At 37.7% G+C, this 22,819-nt stretch overlaps 1 protein-coding gene across 3 annotated transcripts in view; it reads left to right on the top strand.

The window, feature by feature from the left end:
• DOCK4 (dedicator of cytokinesis 4) overlaps positions 1-22,819 on the top strand; it is a 405,833-nt gene that overhangs the window by 316,369 nt on the left and 66,645 nt on the right. For all 3 annotated transcript variants that reach the window (XM_031455220.2, XM_031455219.2, XM_031455221.2), the window contains exons 27-30: positions 9,883-9,977; positions 19,431-19,506; positions 21,438-21,538; positions 22,260-22,318. In XM_031455220.2, the coding sequence (XP_031311080.1) occupies positions 9,883-9,977; positions 19,431-19,506; positions 21,438-21,538; positions 22,260-22,318 (331 nt within the window). The remainder of the gene's footprint in view (positions 1-9,882; positions 9,978-19,430; positions 19,507-21,437; positions 21,539-22,259; positions 22,319-22,819) is intronic.

Consider the following 22,819-nt stretch of genomic DNA (forward strand, 5'->3'; position numbering starts at 1 on the left):
TGCTCATCTCTGTTGACTTTTCAAAATTTCTGTACTCAAGCCAAATTGTTAACTCTTATTTTGGACAAGGCTATAGGATTTGAAACACTTGTCATCAAAGTCCTGTAAGCTAGAAATGGAATAACGGCACTGAAACAAAAGCAAACAGACTAAGTCTAGTTAAGTGGGCTTAGAAATACTGCCCTAATAGAAGAGAAGAGACAATATATAATTATATTAGCTGATTCCGTCCCTCTTTAAAACCACACTGAGAAGTCCTGGCTACAACGTTCTGACTAGGGAGGCAGAGTTGTATTGATAGTCTCTGTTGGCTATGGTCTAATCAATATGCTGTGCTAGTCTGACAGTCTGACATTAAATAGAAAATATTGATGCCAGGTTTGTAAAAATCCAATCTTTGCTGAGATTTAGGGAACTTTAATGCTTCCTTCATGGTATTCACTAAAAGCTTAGCAGTTGATTGTCCTCGGTTACAGGAATGACCTGTCATCTGTCTTGGTTTACTTTTATTCCTCTTCCATCTCTTCAGTTCTCCAGACAACTTCATATGTAAACCATCAAAATGGAAGGGTTACTGAAGTGCTGAGGGGTGGAGAATTATAGGACAATGGGTATAGTCACACTGTGATGTTTGCATGATTAGAAGCCTCCCTGGTGCCTTAGAGGGAGATTTGCAGATTTTTTTTAAATATAGTGTGTAAGGGTACCTTATCTTTGACTTTTCACTGTTACATGATCTCAGAAGAATCTTTCAGTTACCTTGGATCACTTGACGAGCTTAGCCATATGAAATAAAGAATAGGTTTGGGCACACATAATCTATGTAACAGTTGATTAGCATTTACCCAAACCTGAAAATACCATGTTTTTCATGCTTACATTCAATCTTGAGTTTAGAATTAAAAGTGGGTAAAAGGCCTTAGAACTTACCCACTCCATATACAGAAATCTGTATGGTTAAACAGGAAAATAATTGTGTAGTTCTTTACTTTTATCAGAAGTTGAATATTTAACATAGTTGAGGAACCATTTGGTTGTATTTAAGAAGTCTGTGACTTCATATTTCAAAATTTCATGTAGGAAAAGATTACATATTTTCACAGGGTCGGGGAATCCAAAAAATAGCAGAAAACCATAAACTGAAAAAACATGATTTATTGGATCTAGGTTTTGAGCTTTATGCTCAAAATATTCACGTTAATGATAATAAAGCAAATGAAAGTAATGAATAAAGTGTTTTTTGTGACCTTTCCTCATTTCAGTCACTCATACCTTTTCCAAGGATGCATATTTCCCTCCTCAGAATAACTGGGGCTTCAGGCCAGGAAAATTACTTAACAATATTAATTCCGTGATCTGTTCTTCAGGAAATATAGATTGAGCAGTTCAGGTATACCAAGTGCTACCAGTGTTGTTTACAAACCAGGAAGGAAAAGACCAGCTCCTGTAGGAGGAGGAATCAGACAGGTAATGGGCAATAAGACAGGCAGGTGAGAGGGGGTAGTACACAGAGTAAGCACACAGTGCTTTGGGGCACCTAGGAATTGCTTCCAAACCAGACTCAAGGCAGGAGAAAAACTCCTCAAGGAAGGTCTCAGCTGAGGGCTGATTTAAGAGTGTGCTGGCTATCTTTGACTGAGACATTCAGATTTCTCAACTAAAATGTCACCTGAATATTCTAACTGACATACCATATCTGCCATTCCACCTTTATGACAGTTACTAAAATCTGAAATAGATTCTATTTGTTTACATGTTTATGTGTATCCCCAACTCCTAGCTCCTAGGTTATAAGCTTCTTGGTATCTGAAACCGTGGCTGGTTCACTGCTTAATCCTCAGATCCTAGACCTTCTTAGCACCTGGGAGGCATTCAAGAAACACTGGATTGATACACTGACTATAGAGTGTGAGGAAGAGAGTTGTAAGACATAAGACTCTGAGGATGTGTCTAGACTTTATTTTGAGGACATTGGGAAACTATGGAGGGTTTTAAGAAAGGAGAGACATGATCACATTTGTATTGAGAAAGGCCTGTCTGGTTGCACTACTGAATTGCTGAATATTGTTGGTGAACTTAATGAGCAATTTCAGTGTGTTGGTGAGGGTGGACATCAAGATGTCGTGGATTGAGGAATGAAAAAAAAAAAAGAAAAAGATAAAGTGGATGTAGACAGTGTTTCAAGAAGAGGAGTGTAAGCTGTCTACTGAAGGAGCACTTGGGATGTCAGAGGAATAGTTATCATGGAGGAGGCTGAAACATGCTTAAATATTAATGATCAGAGCTGGTGGTGAGGGTGACACTAAAGATAAAAGAGTTGCTAACTCAGAGTGCAAGGTCCTTAAGAAGCAGCAGGAGCGACCTAATTAGCCTTGACTGGGAGGAAGACCCCCTTCCCCAGTGGTAGGGGATGACTGGAGCGAAGATGGGCTGGAGGTCATTTATTTTACCAAAGGCTAATTCATCATCTGATGTTAATCTGTATTTTAAAAGTTCAGATGTCACCATTTAACAAGTAAATTTATCCTGTTCTCAATTTTCTTCAAAGCCAAATATTCATGTTTATGCTACTGAAACCTATATCACAGGATTTTCTGAAGCTGATAACACTGGCCCCTAGTCGCTTTCCAAAAGTCTTTATACCCAGTATAAAGAAATCAGAACTTTTGAGATTTCAGAAAGCTAGTATGGCTCGTTTACTGAATAGTATTATATAGCACCGCCAGTTGACCCTTGAACATCGCGCTGTTGAAAATCCATGTGTAACCTATGGTCAGCCCTCCATATACGTATACAGTTCCTCTGTATCCACAGTTCTGCATCTAGGGATTCAACCGTGGATCGTATAGCACTGTAGTATTCACAACTGAAAAAAAAATCTGTATGTAAGTGAACCTGTGTTGTTCAGGGGACAACTCTATAATCAAGCATCTCACTATGTCTGAAGCTAAAAAAAAATATGCACTCTAGGTGGGATAAATAAAGACTGTTAGTAGTTTGCGTCAGGTTTTGCTGCCAAGTGAATCAGAAAACCAAAAATCTTAGAGGTCTTTGGGATTTGGGTATTGCAGTTAATACCCAAACAGCAAACATTTATATAGAACTTAGTGCATGTAAGGCACTGTTCTAAGAGGTTGGTTAATATTAACTCATTTAGCACAGGGAACTATATTCAATTTCTTGTAATAACATATAATGGAAAAGAATCTGAAAAGAATAAATATATATGTGTGTGTCTATGTATAATTGAATCACTTTGCTGTACACCTGAAACTAACATTATAAATCAACTACACATCAATAAAAAATTTTTAAAAAAATTTTTTAAACTCATTTAAACCTGAAAAGAACCCCATGAGGTTAGCACTTATTGTTTTATTGTATCAACTGCTTGACTCAACAAACATTTGTTGAGCACCTGGGCTAGACGTTAGGGCTGTGAGGACTAGTAAAGCAGTCTCTGTTGCTGTCTTAATGTTATCAGGGACGTCTACATCATTATGCTATAAACGAGTGCGACACGTATAAACGACAGCAGTGATAATGAGTAACAGTTACGGAGTACCTCCTCACCCCCACCCCCATCCCCACCGCCATGAGCCAGATGCAGTGCTAAACTCTTTTTTTTGCAGGATCTCATTTCACTACCCCCTGCAATGAAGATTGGTACTATCGTTATTCCCAAGTAACAGAGAGGGCTAAGAATTCTATTAACATCTCAGCTCTTTGCTCAGGCTACAAAACTCAGCTTTTCCCTAAACGTTAATAAACGTTTTCTGTCAGTTTGTATAACGTTTTATTCTTCACCTCTTGAAAAACAATAAGGTAGTTCTAGTCATGAAGTGGGCATGTCTATAAAGGCCAAATTAGCAGAGGGAGAGTTATTTGGGGTTTTTTGGTATCTACATTTAGGTTAGAAATTGAGTAAATAACGGAACCATCAGTAAGGCAAGGTACAACTTAATAGAATGGTGTTCATGAAAAATCATAACTGGTATTGAGATTAGACACTGAAAATCCCACTCAACCCACATAGTTCAAAGTAATAAATCAAAGCCAGTTCTCTCTTTTCCTTCACACACACATTCTAATTCCCCGAGGTAGCTGCTATTAACACACAGTGGTGTATATCCTCATAGATTATTTTCTATGCTGTGTCCATATGCACATTTTTAATCAGATCATACTATTCATATTGGTTGCACTTTTTCCACCCAGTAGTGTAGCATGGACATTATATAGCCCACTACATCATTCATACCTCCGAATCTCTTTATGTTATGCTCCATAATTTAATGATTCCCCTTTTGATGGGCATTCAGGTTGTTTCTGAGTTTTGCCATTAGAAACGATACTGCAGTGTACATCTTGATACATGTATCTCTGTGGACTTGTGCCCTTATTGCTGTAGAATGAATTTCTGGAAGTAGAGCTGTTGGATCATGGGATATATGCATTCTAAATCTTAATTGATACTGACAACTGATTGAGATTTTCACATTAGTCTTGTGGTGGTTCTTTATTCCTAGGGTCACTGCTTTTTTCTTCTTATCAATTCAAAGAGAGATTTGGCCTAGCATCTCCCCATGGTTCTCTAAATCAAAATGAATGTTCAAATTACATAGTTCTCAAGTATCCACTAAGACTAGTGATGTTTTAATTCCATCCTTGCTTGGAGAACTTGGGCGTCCCTAGGGTTACTGTTGTAGTGGCTTCCGGCATTGTTAACACTAGGCTGTTTCTTCTCCTTGGTCCCCAGGTACCTGTGTGTGAGTCACAGTGTCAGCTGAAGCGTGTAGGAGCGCAGACCTCAGCGCTGCTCCCCTGCATTATTTCTTTCCTTGTCTAGAACATGGCATTATTTTAGAAATGAACAAAAGCAAAGTCTCAGCAGTGATTAGGGATTTTTTTCTCCTTCTTTCGTCAATAATGTTGTATTATACACCCACCTTCTACTGTGGGCTAAAGTTTTGTCCATATCCTTGGCATTTTTATGTGTATAGAGAGAGCAGTCAGACTCTTATTCTTTGTTGATTATGACTTTTCATATAGAGCTGTGGGTATCTTGCTCTAAGTATGAGATTAGACCTCTTCTAGAAGTTATGTACAGCATTATTATTGTAACTTTTTATTGTCTCCCATATACTGGCCCACTAGCTTTCAACAGTCATATCTGATCTAGTCTCAATTCAACTTTAAAACTCTGAGGACTCCACGTTACCTAGAGGACAAAGTCCAGTCTCTTTGTCAAGTCTTCCCTTTCCTCAATCTACCCTCCATCCTTATTGTCCTCCATCCCTTTCCACATACCTTTCACTCCAGCCATTAAAGATTAGTAAAATTACCAAACAAATCATGTTTATTATTACTTTGAATATTTTTTTGTCTACCTGAAATGCCTATTCCACCACCAGCTGACTTCCATTGCCTAATTTGTACTCCTATTAATCTATTCCCAATTTCAGCTCATGCTGTAAAATCCAGCTCAGTTATCACTTTCTGTATGAAGCCTTCGCAGACTTCAGTCCCTCTCTGTGATAGCACGTGCAACAATGCATCGGAATGATTTGTTTCCTTGTATTCTTGATGACCTTGGGCTCTTTGAGTGTAGGCGCTCTGTGTCCTAAGCACAGAGCCTAGAACATTAAGTCTTTGTCAAATGGATGAGCCCTTTTAATAAATGCCTTCCTGCTTCAAAAACCATCTTTTTCCATACAATTATTTCAACTCATATTCTTTATTTTAGTACAGAAAATTGTTCTATAGCTCTTAAAGATTGAGGACCATTTGAGAGTTATTTTTGCATAATGTACTTAAATATTCAATTTTAAGGATATAAATTTCAATGTGATAATGATTATTAACACCCTTTAATTGAATTCCGACCTTGTCTCAAGGGTGTTACACATTTGAAATTTGTGGCAAATTTTTAAAACAGCATTTGACTGAAGTCTAAATTGTAAGTACAGGAAATGTGTACCTGGAAGGCTCTGTCCCATTCATTGCCTTTGACATAGAGACCGTGTCCCAGTCTGTCTACTTAACCTCCTGATGCTTTTTTTCCCAGATCTCTTAACTCAAGTTTCATGATCTCAGAATTCCTCCTTCTGTGCTTCACCAATTCTGTTTCATACACCTGATTTCTATCTTATGCTATTCTGATACCATAGTATCATGGGTAGACACATAACAGTGTCTTATAGAGTGAAATCAGAAAATCTCTGTAAAATATGAGATTGATCCTCTTACATACCTGCATAAACCCCCTGAGTGTCTCTACATTGCTCTCAGGATAAATTTCCAAAATACTTACACCATGGAAAAGGTATGAGATTTATTTATCTCTTATTTATTTGTTTATCTTTGGTCCCTATTTATCATTATCTGTCTATATCTATCTATCTGTCCATCCATCCATCCATCTTTCTATCTATCCATCTTTTATTTATCACTACTTATCTACCAGCCCTTTTTCTCACCACTCCCCTTTGCAGCCCGGACAACCCTGAGTTCTGTCTTGCCTCTGAGGCTTCCAGGTGCCTCTCCCTAGAGAGGAAATGCCTGGCCCTCAGACTACCCTAGTTGGTAACACATGCATGGATGTGTGTGGTGTTTAGATTAACATTTATCTCTCCGACACAACTGTGAGCTCCATGAAGGCAAAGCTCACGTTCAGCCACCTTACTGTGCTGTGGCATGTTGCAGGCACTCCATAAATATTCTTGCACAAATAAAGAATATATTTTACCCCACTAGGTGTCCCCAGCATCTAACACAGGACCCGGCACATATTAAAGCACCCAATATTTATGAATGAAGAAATGTTAGTCATAACCACTGTTCCTGCTTTCTTTTCTGTTTGAATATGAGACTTTTTATTGTTTTCAAGGGTTTTTCACACGAACTTTCTTTGCAATGCAGAAAAAGTGTTTCTGTAAAGTAATACTACCCTGTTTTTTTGTTTTCGTTTTAGTTTTTAATTTTGAGGCCTTATTTGAATAATAACCAGTAAGGCAGTTAAGTTACCATGTTGTGCTATTTGAAGTACACAAAAAAGAAACTGCTCCCAGGCTGCCAAATTTAATATGGTGGCATATGAACCACTTATTTCTGTGTGCTTTCCAAACAGGAATATTATTATAGCAGTGTTCTTTTTTATTATTATTGTTATTTTAAAAATCTGTTAGTGTTATGTGTGCAAAATAATTTCACATGTATATGCAGAAGCCCTTGTTTAGTGAAATCATCAGAACTGAAAGTACTTAGAGAGGACAGATAGGAAAATACCACTTCTTTGGGGAAGTGGAGAATGTTGAAGAATCTGGCATTCAGCTCTTAATGCTTTAAAATATTGAAACTGAGTTTGCAATGTAACCTTGTCACATGGCAGTTGACAAGAAATACTTGCTGAACTAAATTACATATAAGTGGAAGCTGTTTGTGTTACCATCTGCTGATACAGTAGCCTACAGTTTAGAAATAAGAAAAATTGTTGCATACTGCATAAATAGATAAGTGATCATATTGACTGTTTTTAATCTCCTCTAACTACCTTAAAGCTCCCGCATTATAAAGTCTTGGAGCGCAGTTCCAGAGAAGTTAAATAAGTTACCAAGGTCATTGAGCTAGTTAATTGCAGAAGCAGGATTAAAATCTAAGTTTTCTGACTGTCAGTATTATGTTCTTTTATTTTCATTGTAAGGTTTCTGCAAATAAATGTGTTTGGTCCTATCAAGGTAGATAAAGTTTGAATGGATACCTCAGAAAGCTATTTGAGACACTGAAAGGTTTTATTATGGGAAATAAAGATTGATGTCAGTACACAGGCATTGGCACTAGGTCAGATGCTGCCACGCCTTTTATTTTGTGAGATAAATGGGAATAAGAAAATGAGATGGTACAGAAACAGGTTGTCTGACCCCAGTCCTACACCTGGGATAACTTTCCCTTTGTCCCTGGCACTACCAAAGAACCATCAAAGTGAGTTGCCCAGAAGATAGATAGCTTGCCTCCTATAGCCAGTCTTTCAGCCAGTTTTTCCTCTGTGCAAATGACATCACAATCTCATACCCCCACCTCTAAGGGTGCTGCCTCCAATTTCCAATTCTGTTAAAAGATTTGAGGAAAAAAGATGAAACATCAATATTTTAGAATTTATTTAAACTATCCCTAAGTAATTCCAGACTATGGAAAACAAATGACTCCCCATTTTTCTTTAATGTCTGTTTCATATCTATCTATATTTCTTTAATCTTTATCTTCAGTATCTATATTTCTTTAATATCTGTCTCCCATATTTTTCTTTAATATCTATCTAAGCAAATGCAACAGGATAGGAAATTGAAGTGGAGCATAACGCTTTGAAGGGTAAATGCAAACATCAATTTCTGCAGGGGTTTTACGTGTTCATGTCTGAGAAACTCAAAAGAATCAACTGAAAAACCATTTGGAGTAAGTTTTAGAAATGCATGAAAAAGGGCTTCTCACAGCTTTAGTATGCTAATGACCTCCTGTCCCAAGGGAGGGCTCAGATGTGTGGTGTTTCCCAAAATGATCTGACCTGCAGTGGAACACATGTGCAAAACCGTCTCCTGTGATTCTGCCAACATGGGGAGGCTCTGTCTGGCCATTTAAGGAGAGATGACCTAGTGGGCATGTTCCCACGTGGCACGTACTACATTATCAGCCTATGTCTGTTGATGCCAAAGAAGCTAAAATAAATTCTTGTCAAAATATTTATGGGTTTGATCAAAGCTGTTAGAATATATAAATGTGCATGCACACACAGCTCCCACATGTTTCTTAGTTTTTAGATCCTTTCTGTCTTCTGATGGTATGAGTGACAATCATAATGTTATATTCAAACAGCTTACGTGTCTAACATAATGTGTTGCTGAGTTAGATAAATAAAACTCTTGTGTTTGGGGTGTTTTTAAAATTTTTTCCTAAGCAACACCATACGGTTGCCTTCAGTCAGATTGTTAGATCTGTTTTCCTAGCAGCATTTCAGGTTAGCAACAGATCTTTAAGTGTTCTAGTTAATAAATTTAAATTAAAGCTAGATTGAGCCTGTCTCATTTTGTGTAGGACAAGCTCTGTTTCATTCATTACCTGTGGTCTGTTATCTGCTTGCTTCCTCGTGATGCAGAATGTGCTCCAGCACTTTGGGTCTGTCTCTTGTCATGTTTGAAGAAGAGTGTTTCCAGGATAACATCTCAGTAAATACCACTGCCCTCTGATATGGCATCTCTGTGACAAATGCCACTCTCTTAGCTTCTAAGGACTTGTCACTGGGCTCAGCTTAGCACACATCATTTTTTTTCTATTTCTTCTGCGTAGGGTACTCAGATTCTACAAACCTGCGTGCATCCCATCATTACCACATCGTCAGAATGGCCTCTGAGAAATAATAGGTTTTGGCTTGAGATGCTTTTTAACAAACATAACTTTCTACATTCTGACACCCCCTTCAAGGAGAGCAGAATTGAACCAGGACCATTTACAGTTCTCTTGAGTCAAAAAGTTCTGAAGTTTAGGGCACTGTAACAGAAGAAAGAAAATATGTTTCCCTGCTAATCTTCTGTTACTAGTTTTCCACTTTATTTCTAAAACCCAAATTCTTAGAGCTTGTGAAGAAAATTGAAAAGTTATTTCCACTGTGCATGAGAAAGAGAAAGAAAAAGGAGCATTTGGGAAGGGTAGCGCACCAGCTGCATGCTGAGGTGGGACTGGTGGTGATTCCTTCTCCTGGGTAAACCCTTCTCCTGGATGGCGCCCTTCTCTGGAACTGCTTTGGAAATGGTAACAATAGCAGTGTGTGTGTGTGTGTGTGTGTACAGTTACAGGAACTCAGTAACATGGTCTCTTTCCTGTTTATCCAAGGATTTCCTGCTGCAGGTATTTACTGTGTTCCGAATATTGATACGCCCAGAGATGTTTCCGAAGGACTGGACTGTCATGCGCTTGGTGGCTAACAAGTAAGACATTTACACTGGGAATAATGGCAGCTCTTTGCATTGGGAGAGAGGAGAGTGCAGAATGATCTTTTCACTTTGATCTCAAGTTTGAAACCTTCAAGTCCTGGGGTTCTTTTTCTCTGCCTCAGAATTAAATTCTCTTACCCATTTTCCCCCCAATTATTACTGTTTGTTTTAAATAGGTGATATATTAACATTGTTCAAAAATCTAACAGTGTAACAGAGTTTGCCTTAAGAAGTCCCACTCCCACCCTCCCACCTACCCTATTTAGCCTCTACTCCCAGCCTGCAGTCACCACTTTTATTAGCTTCTTGGGTGTCCTTCCATCGTTCCTTCATGCAGAACCGAGCTGGTAGCCAGACAGGTACAGTGTCCTGAACGTTGCTCTTTCATTTAAAAATCCTGGCCATCTTTCCATATTAGTACCTAGAAGCCCCTCATTCATTTGTGTTTTTTTTTCTTTTTGTAGCTATATGATATTCCATTGATTAGAGGTACCATAGTCTATCTAACCAGCCCTGTTGCTGGACACTTCAGTCATTTCTGATCTTTCTGAATTCATTTTAACTGAGGAGAATACAGTAAGTATCTACCATGTGCCAAGCACTGGGAATAAGATATGACCCCTGAGTTGGACATGGGAAGATTGAAGTTCCTTTTATACATCTAAGTTATATGGCCAGCAGAAGGTTGAAAAGAGTCCTTTGAAGGAAGTTCAGAACTAGTTACAGACATTTGGGAAGTTATTGATGTAAAAGTAAATCTCTGGGAGGTGATAAAATTAACTTGTATTAAACATAACCAGAAAAAAGCAAAATGATCTGAGGTCAATACTTGAATGAATAGGGGCCAGGAAAGGCGAGTAGGGACAGTCAGAGTAACCTGTTCCTGGAAAGCACGGTGTCATGGACTTATCTGCTCTCACACTTCTGGTCTGAGATCTGATCCTGAGATCACAGAATGAAGGTGAAGTTTTTTAGGAAAGTGGCCTGATCTTTACTTCCACACTTGTAATTTACCCCATTTCATAAGCATTCTTTGTGTCACACCCACATTTACCTGCCTCTCCTTCCTCTTCTCCAATCCCCAACATCCTCATGTTCAGGGTGAAGGTTGGCTTTTCCAGGCATCTATTTATAGGCTGAGGACACTGTGTACCCTCCCCAGATGCCCAGATATGATGGTGGTAAGAGCCCGAGGAAAACAGGGCTTGATTTTGATTACATGTGCCTAATACGGCTTCTGCCGCAGTATGCATTTATAGACATGGAGGTGTTAAAATGATGTGTTAAAAACTTTGTGAAGTAACAAATAGTATAATATGGCATATTATATTTTACATAAGTACAGAAACAGCTTTTCCATTTTGAAGACTAATTGAGACTCCTAAAATAGCTGTCTTTAGAGTTTAGCATATTTAGTTTGATATCTGTGAGTAGAATCAACTCGCTCTTCATCTGGATGTCCAGATGCTACAGATTTAAGTGGGAGCCGTTGGTCCTATATCTGGCCCTATTCCCAAAGATCAAACATTCTGGGTACTGGGAAAGGGCTATGAACTGATCCAGGGAGCCAGGCAGGAAGGGGTCCAGGCCACTGACATCACCATCACACAGCATCATCATTTGGTCCCTCTGTCTGCCCTGTGTGCAGAGGGGGATATTTTGACTTGAATTTGAATTTTCAGTGGCAGAAACTCAAACTGAAAGTAAATTTGACATTTTGTTCCTTACGTACATAGGCTGCACTTGAGCTCCTGAAAACCGTGACAACCGTGTGGCTTTTGATATTAAATGTCATCTCCCTCTGCCCCACCTAAAAATCTCCACTCCATTTATGAAGGCTTCATGTGACCATGAAGCAGACTTGGAAGTCTAGATTCTGTGTTTGAGTAAACACATGATGTTCAAGATTTTCATCTGTAATGTTAGCCACATAGGAACGTGATTTTGTTAGAGATGAGCTCTGTGTAATGCATTTCGGCAGAAGATGGGTCCCAGAGCAAACCCAAGAAAAAGGCCATATGCTTTTGCAAAATGCAGTAATATCATTCCATTGCCCCCCAAGTCAGTGCTGATAGGAATCTGGAACTACTTTTCCAGTGTGGTGGCTGGCAGGGGCGAGTCCAGCCTGATTCATAGACAGGACCCCAGGGCCTGGTGAAACACCTGCCAAATTGGAACAGACCACCTGCTCTTTCCTGCTCCAAGCCCCTCTCCTCTCCTCTCCTCATTCAACTGTCATAGCCATTTCCCACTCAAATTCTGAGAACATATGGAATTTTGCTTGTTATCAATGCAGTGTAATTCAGAAATAAGCCTTCAACTATTGGTGCCTTATCTGTAAAAAAAAAAAAAATACAAACTTCAGTAATATTGGTAGAAAAATCAATTTCTGAAAAATGTTAAAGATATTTTAAATATGTTAAAGAGCATCAACCAGAAAGAAAAAATTCACACTTTGCTAAATTGTATCAAAGCAATTGATACAGGTGCTAGATCTGGGTCTCTGAGGCTGACTACCTTGTCTTCCATGACGCTAACTTTCTTAGACAAAAGTTTGGTAAGGACCCCTCAAAAAGGCATTTTAACCCAAACTCCCACTTTCTCTACCCACTCGTATACATAATACATGTCAAACTGATAGTAACTGACAGAGAAGTCACCATTGCCTTATGCCTGAATTCAACTGGATGGCTTGTCCCACAAAATGTCTGTCTTTTATGTGTTGGTCCTTTCTTTCTGCATTTTTAAGTCAGTTAAAAAGTCAGTTAACTTTCATCCGTAAACTGTGCTGTCTCAAATCCTGTAGCTTCCCTGCTTTATGTGAAGTCCTGCCACAAGCTGTGCCTAGACACTTGGTGCTTAGTATGGTGATCTTTTGTTTATTTCCACCAGAAAATCTAATATTGTGTAATGTAGTAAGTGTGGCCAGGCTAAATTTCACGAGGATGAGAAACATGAATTCTGCTTGCTTACAAAGCTATATTATGCCTGCCCACTTGGTAGATGTTTCTGATGAGGACAACTGCTCAATCTGAGAAAGAAGGAACATAAGGGAGATGAAAATTAAGTACCAAAAATACAGGACGCTTTGAGACAAGCTTCTCTCCACCCCCCTTCCCATACACACTGCAAAATACAGTATAAAAATAAAGTCACAGGTTTGTACATATTTTCATGGAGATAAATCTCATAACAGACTTGCTTACCGAGGAAAGTAAAAACTCCTTGGCCCTGCAGTTGAAATTTCAGGCCCTTATTTTGTTTATTTTGTGTACATGTTGGCTGCAAACATATCGTACTTCTTTTGTGGTTTTTTTCCCACCAAACACTGGATTATTTAGTTGAGTTTTACCTTCATCAGTTTAGCCTTCAAGTGAGATCTATAGCAAATAAGTGGTTTATGGAATTAAAGATTCTTAGGGGAGGTCATCCATTCATTCATTGACCCATCCATTCAACAAATATATTCCGGTGCCTAAGGGAAAATAAATGCTATAAAGATAAAGATTGCAGTTCTCTCAGAGAGGGTATGAAAGGAACTTTGTTCTGGACTGGGATAGAAAAGTGTGGTTTTTTCTTCTACTTCTTCTTTTTTTTTAATGAAGGAGTGAAACTAGAGCTGAAAGCTAAAGCAGGAGTTAACAACAAAGGAAGAATATTCTTATCATCAAGAATAGCATATACAAAGGCCCTGTGGTCAGAGTGAATGTGGCACATTTAAGGATCTGAAAGACTGTTTATGTGGCTGAAATATGAAGAGGGAAGGAACCAGTAAAAATGAAGTTGGAAGAGGAAGACAGGATCCAAATATTAGGGAACAGAGAGACAAAAAGAAACCAGAAAGGACTAGTTAGGAGCTTAATACAGCAATCCAGGTAAGAAATGATGATGGCTTGAACAGGTAGGTAGCAATGAATGTAGTAAGAAGATTAATTTTGAACACAGAGGTAGCAAGACTTCCGATGATTGGATGTGGGTTGGAGAGAAAAAAAAATGAAGATAGCTCTTAGAATTTTGGCCTGAACAGAAGGGCACATGGTGGTACTATTCACTTAGATGGAAGATTCAGAGAGAGGAGCAGCATTAGGGAAGTTTGAGATGCCATTAGCTACACCAGAGGAGATGTAGGAGAAGAAGCTAGATGGAGCTCGTATGGATCTCAGAGAAGAGGTCAAGGCTAGAGATACAAATTTGAGGGTCATCAGCATTGGGCAGTATTTGAAGCCATGGAACTGAATGAAAGTGCCCTGAAAGGAAGTATAAGTTGAAAAAAGAAGAGTCCCTAAGACTGGGCCCTGGAACATGCCAACCTTTCAAAGGTCAGGATGTCAAGAAGCATCCAGCAAAGGAGACTGAAAAGGAGCAGCCTGTGATCTAAGATGAGAACCAGAAGGGTATAATATCGTGTGAAGAAACTATTTCATGAAGGAGGGAGGATCAGGAGCTGCTGGGAGGGTAGAGGATGAGGGCTGGCAGTCATCCCTGGGATTTGGCAGTGTGGTATCAATACTGGTGACCTTGACAAGTGCTGTTGCAGTGCAGTGGTGATGAAAGTCTTACTAGAGTGAATTCAGGAACAGATGGGAATCGACAAAGTGAAAGCAGTAATTATAAGCAGCTCTTTAGAAAAGTTTGCTGTAAAAAGGATCAGAGAAATGGGGCTATATCTGGAAGGAGATATAAGGACTACGACTCGTTTTTTTTTTTTTTTTAAATGGAATGTTATGCATGTTAGTTTCCTGATAGGAGGGGCCAGAAAAAAGAAATATTGATTGTGCCAAAGCAAATAGGCATCTATGAAGATGCATTGTCCTTGGGTACAGAAGTAGGGATGAGATCAAGTGCAGTGTTTCTCATTGTGTCTGTCTGAAAACAGCTTTTCTATTCTGTTAACTGTCCATCATCACCTTGCATTGGAAATTAAATCAGCTGCATAAGCATGCAGTATGGTTCGGCTGACATTGTTTTCTTGTGGTAAGACTTTCTCAATGAAGGAAGCTCACCACGTCTAGAGAAGCACTGATCTAACGCACACATGGAGCTTAGCCTCAGCTAGGAGAGTCGATTGTTGATCCACAGTAACAGGAAGACAGAGCATGTGATACTGACCATGAAGAGTTGGGTGTTAGAGTAGCTAAGCTGTTGAGCACCCAGGACGCACCTACTATTGCTTATTTATTGATGGTGTTTTTCTATCGGGGTAATTATCTTTAAATGTTTTTACTGTCCAGGAAGAGGAAAGATAGTGATTTTTATCAAAACTATATGTTAATAAGATGAATGTGCCAAACCTTCAATAGTTAATAGCAAATATTTATACAAGAATTGCTTGCCCACTGCATCTCCTGGTGAGCTGTGAGGAGCTGGTAGAGAGAGTGAATACACGAGGAAAGGCAATGAATACATTAGGGTTTAAGCCTAGTAGATCCAAAAAAACTGAGGCTGTTGCCACGTGAGCAATTTTCTACCAATACTGCCTAGAGGAGGAAGTCGGGGGATTTTTTTTAAAAATCCTTCAACTTCAATCTTTGTTCGTTCTTTTTACCTCACCCCCATTGCCTACTTCCTTGACTAAAAGCAGAATCACTCCTTTTCTTGCTTCCCTGTTTTAGCTGATACCATGGCCTCCAGTTGGAGTGCCTTTCTCCATCAGCCTTGGAGAGGGTCTAATATCAGTCTCTTCTTCAAAATATTTATTTTTAAAAAGTATAAAAAATTTTGCAAGCTACACATTTTAGAATTACCTAGTACAGCAAATAATTATCACGAGGCATAGATGTAAATACAGTTTTGAGGCTACAGTCATTCAGCAAACACATACTGGGCTGGGCCCTTGGTGATGCAGTGTTTAACAAGGCCAGATTCCCCATATGTCATTGCTCTCCAGGGTCCAACCCTTGTCTGTCTTCTCTCTGATCTGTAACACCTGTCCTTGAAGTGAACGAGCACATCAGAATCACCTGGCTGGACCCCAGCACCATCTTACCGAGCCATTGGCACTGGTGAAGCCCTGAAGTCTTCTGATTCCTCAGGTCCTTCTCATGCACTGAAATTTGAGAACCACTAGCTTCAATCAGTTTCCTTGATGGCTCCCTAGGATCTTCATCTGTCCTAAATGCCTTTGTGGTAATCTCTTCTGCCCATTTTACCTACCAGGTTGTAGGGAAGCTGTACCCCAGATGTAGATCTTCGTTTTTCAGCGCACACACATCAGCCTTGCTGATGCCTAGTTCATTCAAAAGGTGCTTCTCTCAGTCCATGTATAATTCATGGAGATGGGCTTTTGCTTGAGCAGATTATCAGTTTGGAATAGTTTTCAAAAGGATGCTTTACAGGAGATGAAGTCTGTACAGGGGGGGTGATAGCATTGCTTGAAAAATACTTTCTAAATGCCAGAATGAAGTGGCAACTGGAAAACTGGAAGAAATAGCTTAGATTTCCTATGCACCCGTTTCTCTTTTATGTATACGTTTTATCCTGCTGAGCCATAGATTATGGTTGTCAAAAGTGATCCTTATGCCTGCATTTCTATGGCAGACATCAGTAATTTGACCATTTGTAGTAACAGATTACAAACCTTTCTTGGCTGTTGAAGTGGAGCACTGAGATTTGAAATGTCCTCATATTCGGAAACTCAGTCATGAGTAAAAGAATAAAATCAAAGGAACCACATGATTTTGGATAAATCGGAACAGATATAGAAAGGTCCCTAAACGCTACAGGTATCCACTACAACAAAGGAGCAATAATGTATCTATGCCTTTAGCTGTCTTGGGGACCTGTGTGCCAGGGAACTGTCTTAGTGCTGAGACATAAAAAGCTTTGCGAGCTGCCTCTGTGACTTGGGCTGAATGTTACAAGCATAAATGAAAAGCAATTGAGGTAGAGTCATTTTAAGATCTTTCTCACCCTGGGAAGTCTTATTTTTGGAGGTCTTACCCCTCATTATATCAAACATATTAAATAGGCCCACATGCCACAGGCCAAAGTGAAAAGCAATTTTTACATTTGGCTTTTTAAATTACTGGCCTATGGATTAAATAATTTAATTCCAGTTGGATGTGATCTCTCCCCATTTTTGTGTCTTTAGGAATTCTTGTGAAATTATAAAAAGTAACCTCTATTTTTTAATATAATAGAAGTAGCATGAATATTAAATTGGACAATTAGTGAAAATGATAATGTTGCAGTCTGCACACATGTAATGAACCACTTTTAGTTTTTACTTTTAATTTCAATTTTTGATTCGGTAACACTTTTTCAGGTCTCAGTGTTTTCCAAAGTTCCTGAAAATGCTCTGTGCCTGATGATTGAGCAGCCTTGATAAAAGAATGAGGTGTTCCATGTAGATCAAGGTTGTCTGGCCCATTAAAGAACCTTAGTAGTCATCAGCCTAAAATTCTAGAAGCCAGGAGAGAGTGAAGTGGAATTTGTTGGAATGTGTTTCTGACTCTGATCTCTCTAGAACCTTGCTCTTGAAAGGGTGGGTTGTGAATCGACAGCGTGAGTATCTCCTGGAGCTTGTTAGACATGCAGAACCTCAGGCCCCATCCCAGGCCTGCTGAATCACAACCTGCATCTTTTTTAACTAGATCACCATGTACCCATTAAAGTGTGTCTAACTTTTACAAAGTTTGTCTGGACCATGGTTCTTGGCCCTGGGTGTGCCTAAGAACCGCCTGGGAGCTTTACCAACCCTGATGTCCAGGTTGTACCCCAGCCCAGTTATTAATTCTCAGGGGGTGTGATTCAGACATCTGTGTTTTTAAAGCTCCCAAGTGATTCTAGTAGGACTCACTGGTCCTTTGTAAAGCCAGAGAGACTCCATGTTGTTTACCACCAAGCACAGTTCAAGAAGCCATGAATTTTCTTTGCGTGTTTGGGACCCAGCATTAAATAAATAGAATGACCTTTCTCTCTTGGAAGATTGAGTTTGTTGGCTCCTTTCCAAGACATTGGGGCCAAAGCTCAAATCCCAGGTACATCATGTTTCACTAACATGTTTCTGAACAACAATCCAAGCTATAGTTGTGGGCCAAAAGGTAGTTTTTTCAATGTAAAACTGAGCTGTAGTGGGACTGTGTGTGTTCTCCATTGAATGTCAAAGCAGAATATTTGTTAAGGATGTAAAATTTTCTTCTTCAGGCTTAGAAGTCCAACCATCTTCTACTAGATGTTGAGCAAAGAACCCCATCCTTGCCTAGTAGCATTCCATTTTCTGATCATTGAGCCTTAGTTTCTTAAAGGAAGATTTGAAGTAACTACTTTGGGAATTTGTTCAGTTATCATCATTGATTTCACCAGTGTTTATGGAAAATTGCCTCTTTATATGTTTATCTGCAGGTGATTTGTCCCTTTGATATGAAGTTCACTGTTGATATCTGCCAGTTTTGGGTGGGGGGGTGGAAGAAACCATCAGACTTCTCAGTCTCATAGGCTTTACTTATACTTAACTTTCATAGGAATATTCATTGGAAGATGTAAATGACATTTTGAACACACGCAAATGTAACACAGTGCTTGTTCATAGTAGAACAAGTGCCCACGAAAATGATGGTTTTCTTCTCTTTCCTTTTCCTAACATGAGCTTGCACATTCAACCATCCAACTCCCTAGCCTCATTAATGCTCCCCTGCCCCACAAGATTATAATAGTGAGTTTTCCAGTGGGTAATAATCATGAACATATATATATATATATATATATATATATATATATATATATATATATAAATATTCTTCTAATCGGTATTTTACCAGTAGGATAACCAAGATGTGAGATTGGTGGGGTGTCTTGTTTTGTTTCATGTTGAATGCATATGGCTGTATATGCCCCCTCTGTCAGGCTTTCTCTAATTTCTCCAGCCCTGAGATGCCCCATTCTCTGAATTGCTATAACACTCACTGTCAGTTTCACACTGCCTAGTACTGGGTCACAGACAATTTCACAGTCTGTAATTGTTGCATGCCCCCTGACACCTTAAATGGCGGAGAGCAGAGAGAAGACAGCTAATAAATATTCCATATATTCTGTCACTTTATCCTATCCATTTCATCTTTTGGACTTCATTTCTTTTTCTATTTTGTAAAAGTTTGATTTTTTCCCCCGTGTTAATCAAATATGGAATATTATATTTATATTAAATTGTTTTTGCTTTGTTTAGAAAATTTAAAAACTATGAAACATCAAGATATTAATATAATTCTCAGTCGTATGACTTCATAGATTTTTCTGTGTATCATTTCATCATTTTAGTGATAGATTTATTTTCCCTTTTTTGCTGGGCATCTGTTTTCTTTTTTATTTTGAGTATAAATTACCTAATATTGTTTCATAAGCTTACTGAAGGAGGTTTTTTTATCTTAGTTGTCTTGATTTTTATCTAATAAATGATTTTCAGTAGCATGAGGTTTCCAACCTAAAATGTATTCTTTTTTTTATCACTAGCGTTATTATTACAACAGTTCTGTACCTGTCAGATGCTCTTCGTAAGAACTTCTTAAATGAAAACTTTGATTATAAAGTAAGTATCCATTTAGATGACTATACTGCTTGGGCTGAAAGGTTTCATGCGGTTCTCCTGGAAATTTACCTTTTGTATTTTCTATCTCTTAATAATAGGAGAATAAATTTACTCCAGTTACTTCAAATTAATCTTGGACCATATTGGTGTTAATTATGAATAATATTAGAAGAGTTTTTCATTATATTTGTGAACAAGTTAGGAGTGTAAGTAAGCTTATCAACCTGGTGGAAATCATAATGCTTAAGAGGAGAGAGAGTTCTTTATTGTTACTGTAAATTTTAATTCTTATTCTTTTCTTTTTGATCCCCACACATGACAAAAAGAACTTAGAACATAATGTTTTTAAGGCAGCTTTTAAAATAGAGTTTATGTGATGAACGTATTTACAAAGTAAACCCTTTAGTTCCTTTACTTCATCTTCCCAATTTTTAGAATGAATTAATTAAAAGCAAAAAAATGAAGGATGAGTAAGATTCTTTAAGGCAGATCTCTCTGTAAGTCAGTGATATAATGTGATATGCCTGGGTCTCTAAGAATTCTTGATATGCTATTTTTTAAATGGGATATGATAACTTGTAAATAAAGATGGGCAGTGCCTACCTTGGTTTCCCTTCTTAATGGTCCTTTATCTTTTTGACATCTTGTTTTCTTATTCTTTTTCAAAGTAACATCTTTTATATTAAACATTTAATTTTAAATAAAAATTTGTTTATTGAATAATGAGGAAATACAAAAAAAGTACAATAGAAACCAATGGAATTTTGATGGTTATGTAATATGTCTTTTTACCGTACAGTAATCAGTGTATCAAATTTCATAATCAGAGCTCTACTTTTTAATATTTGAATTGTGTCTACTACTTTATTCTGATAGATTATTCTTTTTATGAATATTCTTGCAAAATTAAAAAAAATAACTCTAGTTATTTCTTTGGGTAAATATTTGTAAGTGGAAATGCTGAGTTAAAAGTTGTGCCAATTATATTTGATTGTCTATACGTATACCGACACTAGGAGAGACAACTTTTTTTGATATTTTGATAAAGGGAACAATTTTTTTTGTTTTAATTTACATTTCTTACTAGTTATGTTATTAATTGTTCATTAGTCACTAATTATTAGTTACTGACTAGTTATTGACTAAAATTCAGTTTTGTGAGGTATCTGTTCTTGACTTTTATTGTTTTGCTTGGAGTTTTATCATACTCTTTTTTATTTGTGAGTGCTCTTTATGTATAAAAGATGTTAATTCTTTATAATGTTTCTCCAATTTATCTTTAATTTTACGTGGTGTCAATAGAAAAGTAGTTTTCTTCCATTATGTCCTTCATGCTTTTGGTTACATTTATTTCTGGGGATCTTATTCTGATCTCTTTCTGATGCCATTTTTGGTATAAGAGAACTTAGAAGATTTGTCTGGGTAGGGAATTTTTATATACTCTCTGGATTTAAAGCAATTACCATATTCAAAAGCATGCATGAGTCTCTTTTTTTGTTCTACATTAAAAGGGGTTCCAAACATGAAATAACACAGGAATTAAGTAATCCAATTTATACCTCAGCCTCCTTGGAGACACACAGAAATGTTACAAGAGAAACAAAACATCTACCATTTTAACATCTACCAGAGAGCTCATGAAACTTGGGATACAGCACTGAAGCAATATAAAAATATAGTATTTATCTGGTTAGTTAGCTTCTTCTTTGTTATAGAAAGTTTCAAGCATGTATAAAAGTGTAGAGAATAGTATGATGAATATTCCCACATACGCACATCCAGCTTCAACTGTTACCAACTCATGGCTAATCTTATTGCAACTATACCTCCATCCACTCAACACTTCTGAAGCAAATCCAAGAAATCATGTCGTTTCACCAGTAGATATTTTTGTAACCCCGTGGTATTTAAATGTCTTGTTCTTGCTTTAGATCTGGGATTCCTACTTTTACCTTGCGGTCATCTTTATAAACCAGCTGTGTCTGCAGTTAGAGATGTTCACACCTTCCAAAAAGAAAAAAGTGTTAGAAAAGTAAGTACCAGTGCATAATCAGGTGGGAATAAGAGGCAAATCAAAAGTTGTCCCTTTTAAAGGGTATTTAGTTCAAATGATTTATAAATCAGATTTCTGTAACTAGAAATCATCGTTGAGAGACATTGACCCAAGAGGACAAGCAGTCTTTTCTGGAAATTTCATTGTTTTGAACTTATTTAAACATTTTTGTCTGCAGTCTTTCAGAATTAAAAATTACTATAGGAGCAAAAAATTATGAGACAGATCTGTTTTACTAAAGGATTTATATGAGAATTGGAATTAGGGGCATCAAGACATGTACACTGCAAACATTTCCAGTTATGAAATGAATAAGTCATGGGGATGTTGTGTACAGCATGGTGACTACAGTTAAGCAAGACTGTACTGCATATTCGAAAGTAGCTGGGAGAGTAAATCTTTAAAGTTTTTATTAAAAGAAGAAAAAATTTTGTAACTGGGTATGGTGATGGATATTAACTGGACTTAGGGTGGTGACCATTTTGCAATATATACAAATATTCAAATTATTACGTTGAACACTTGAAACCAATATCATGTTCTGTCAATTATACCTTAATAAAAACTCATTTACATTAACCATCTTTAATTAAAAACATGCTGCCTTTTAATTCAGAGTGATAGATGGTATCCTAAAGAGACACAGATACTTCTTTGTTCTGGAGACTTTGTATCAGATTTGATTTTTGTTCTATTTCAGGTATGGTGACATGCGAGTAACAATGGGTTGTGAAATTTTCAGCATGTGGCAAAACCTGGGTAAGTAATGGAAAAAGAAGCCACCTCCATTTTATAGCTCATTACTGTCCTTTTAGGTGTACAAATGAAGAAGGACAATTTACCAATGACAGCATTTGAAACCAAATGTCTAAGTCAATAAAGAAATCAATAGAGAGTAATTGACACTTTGGCACTGAATCAGGTCACAGCTAATTCTTTACGTTGGTGTCTGTATGAAAAAAAAATCACCTTTCTTTTGTGTGTTTTATTATCACTGAGTAACAAATTTTATAATCTAGCACTGTTCCAGTAATACACACAATTCTAGCAATGAGCTAAACTTCCAGAATTTAGAATTGTGAATTCCAGAATTTCTAGAACTCTGAACTGAGGCTATGAATCATAACGAATTTAGAATAAACTTTATGAAACATTGGCTTGAGCATCTGTGCTCTTAAAAAGTTGAAGCCAATGACCTGTATCATATAGTACATAGCCAAAGGATTTAAAAGCATCTGCAATTGCTAAGAAACTATTAGA

Source organism: Camelus dromedarius, chromosome 7, assembly GCF_036321535.1.
Source record: "Camelus dromedarius isolate mCamDro1 chromosome 7, mCamDro1.pat, whole genome shotgun sequence".
Lineage (NCBI taxonomy): Eukaryota > Metazoa > Chordata > Mammalia > Artiodactyla > Camelidae > Camelus > Camelus dromedarius.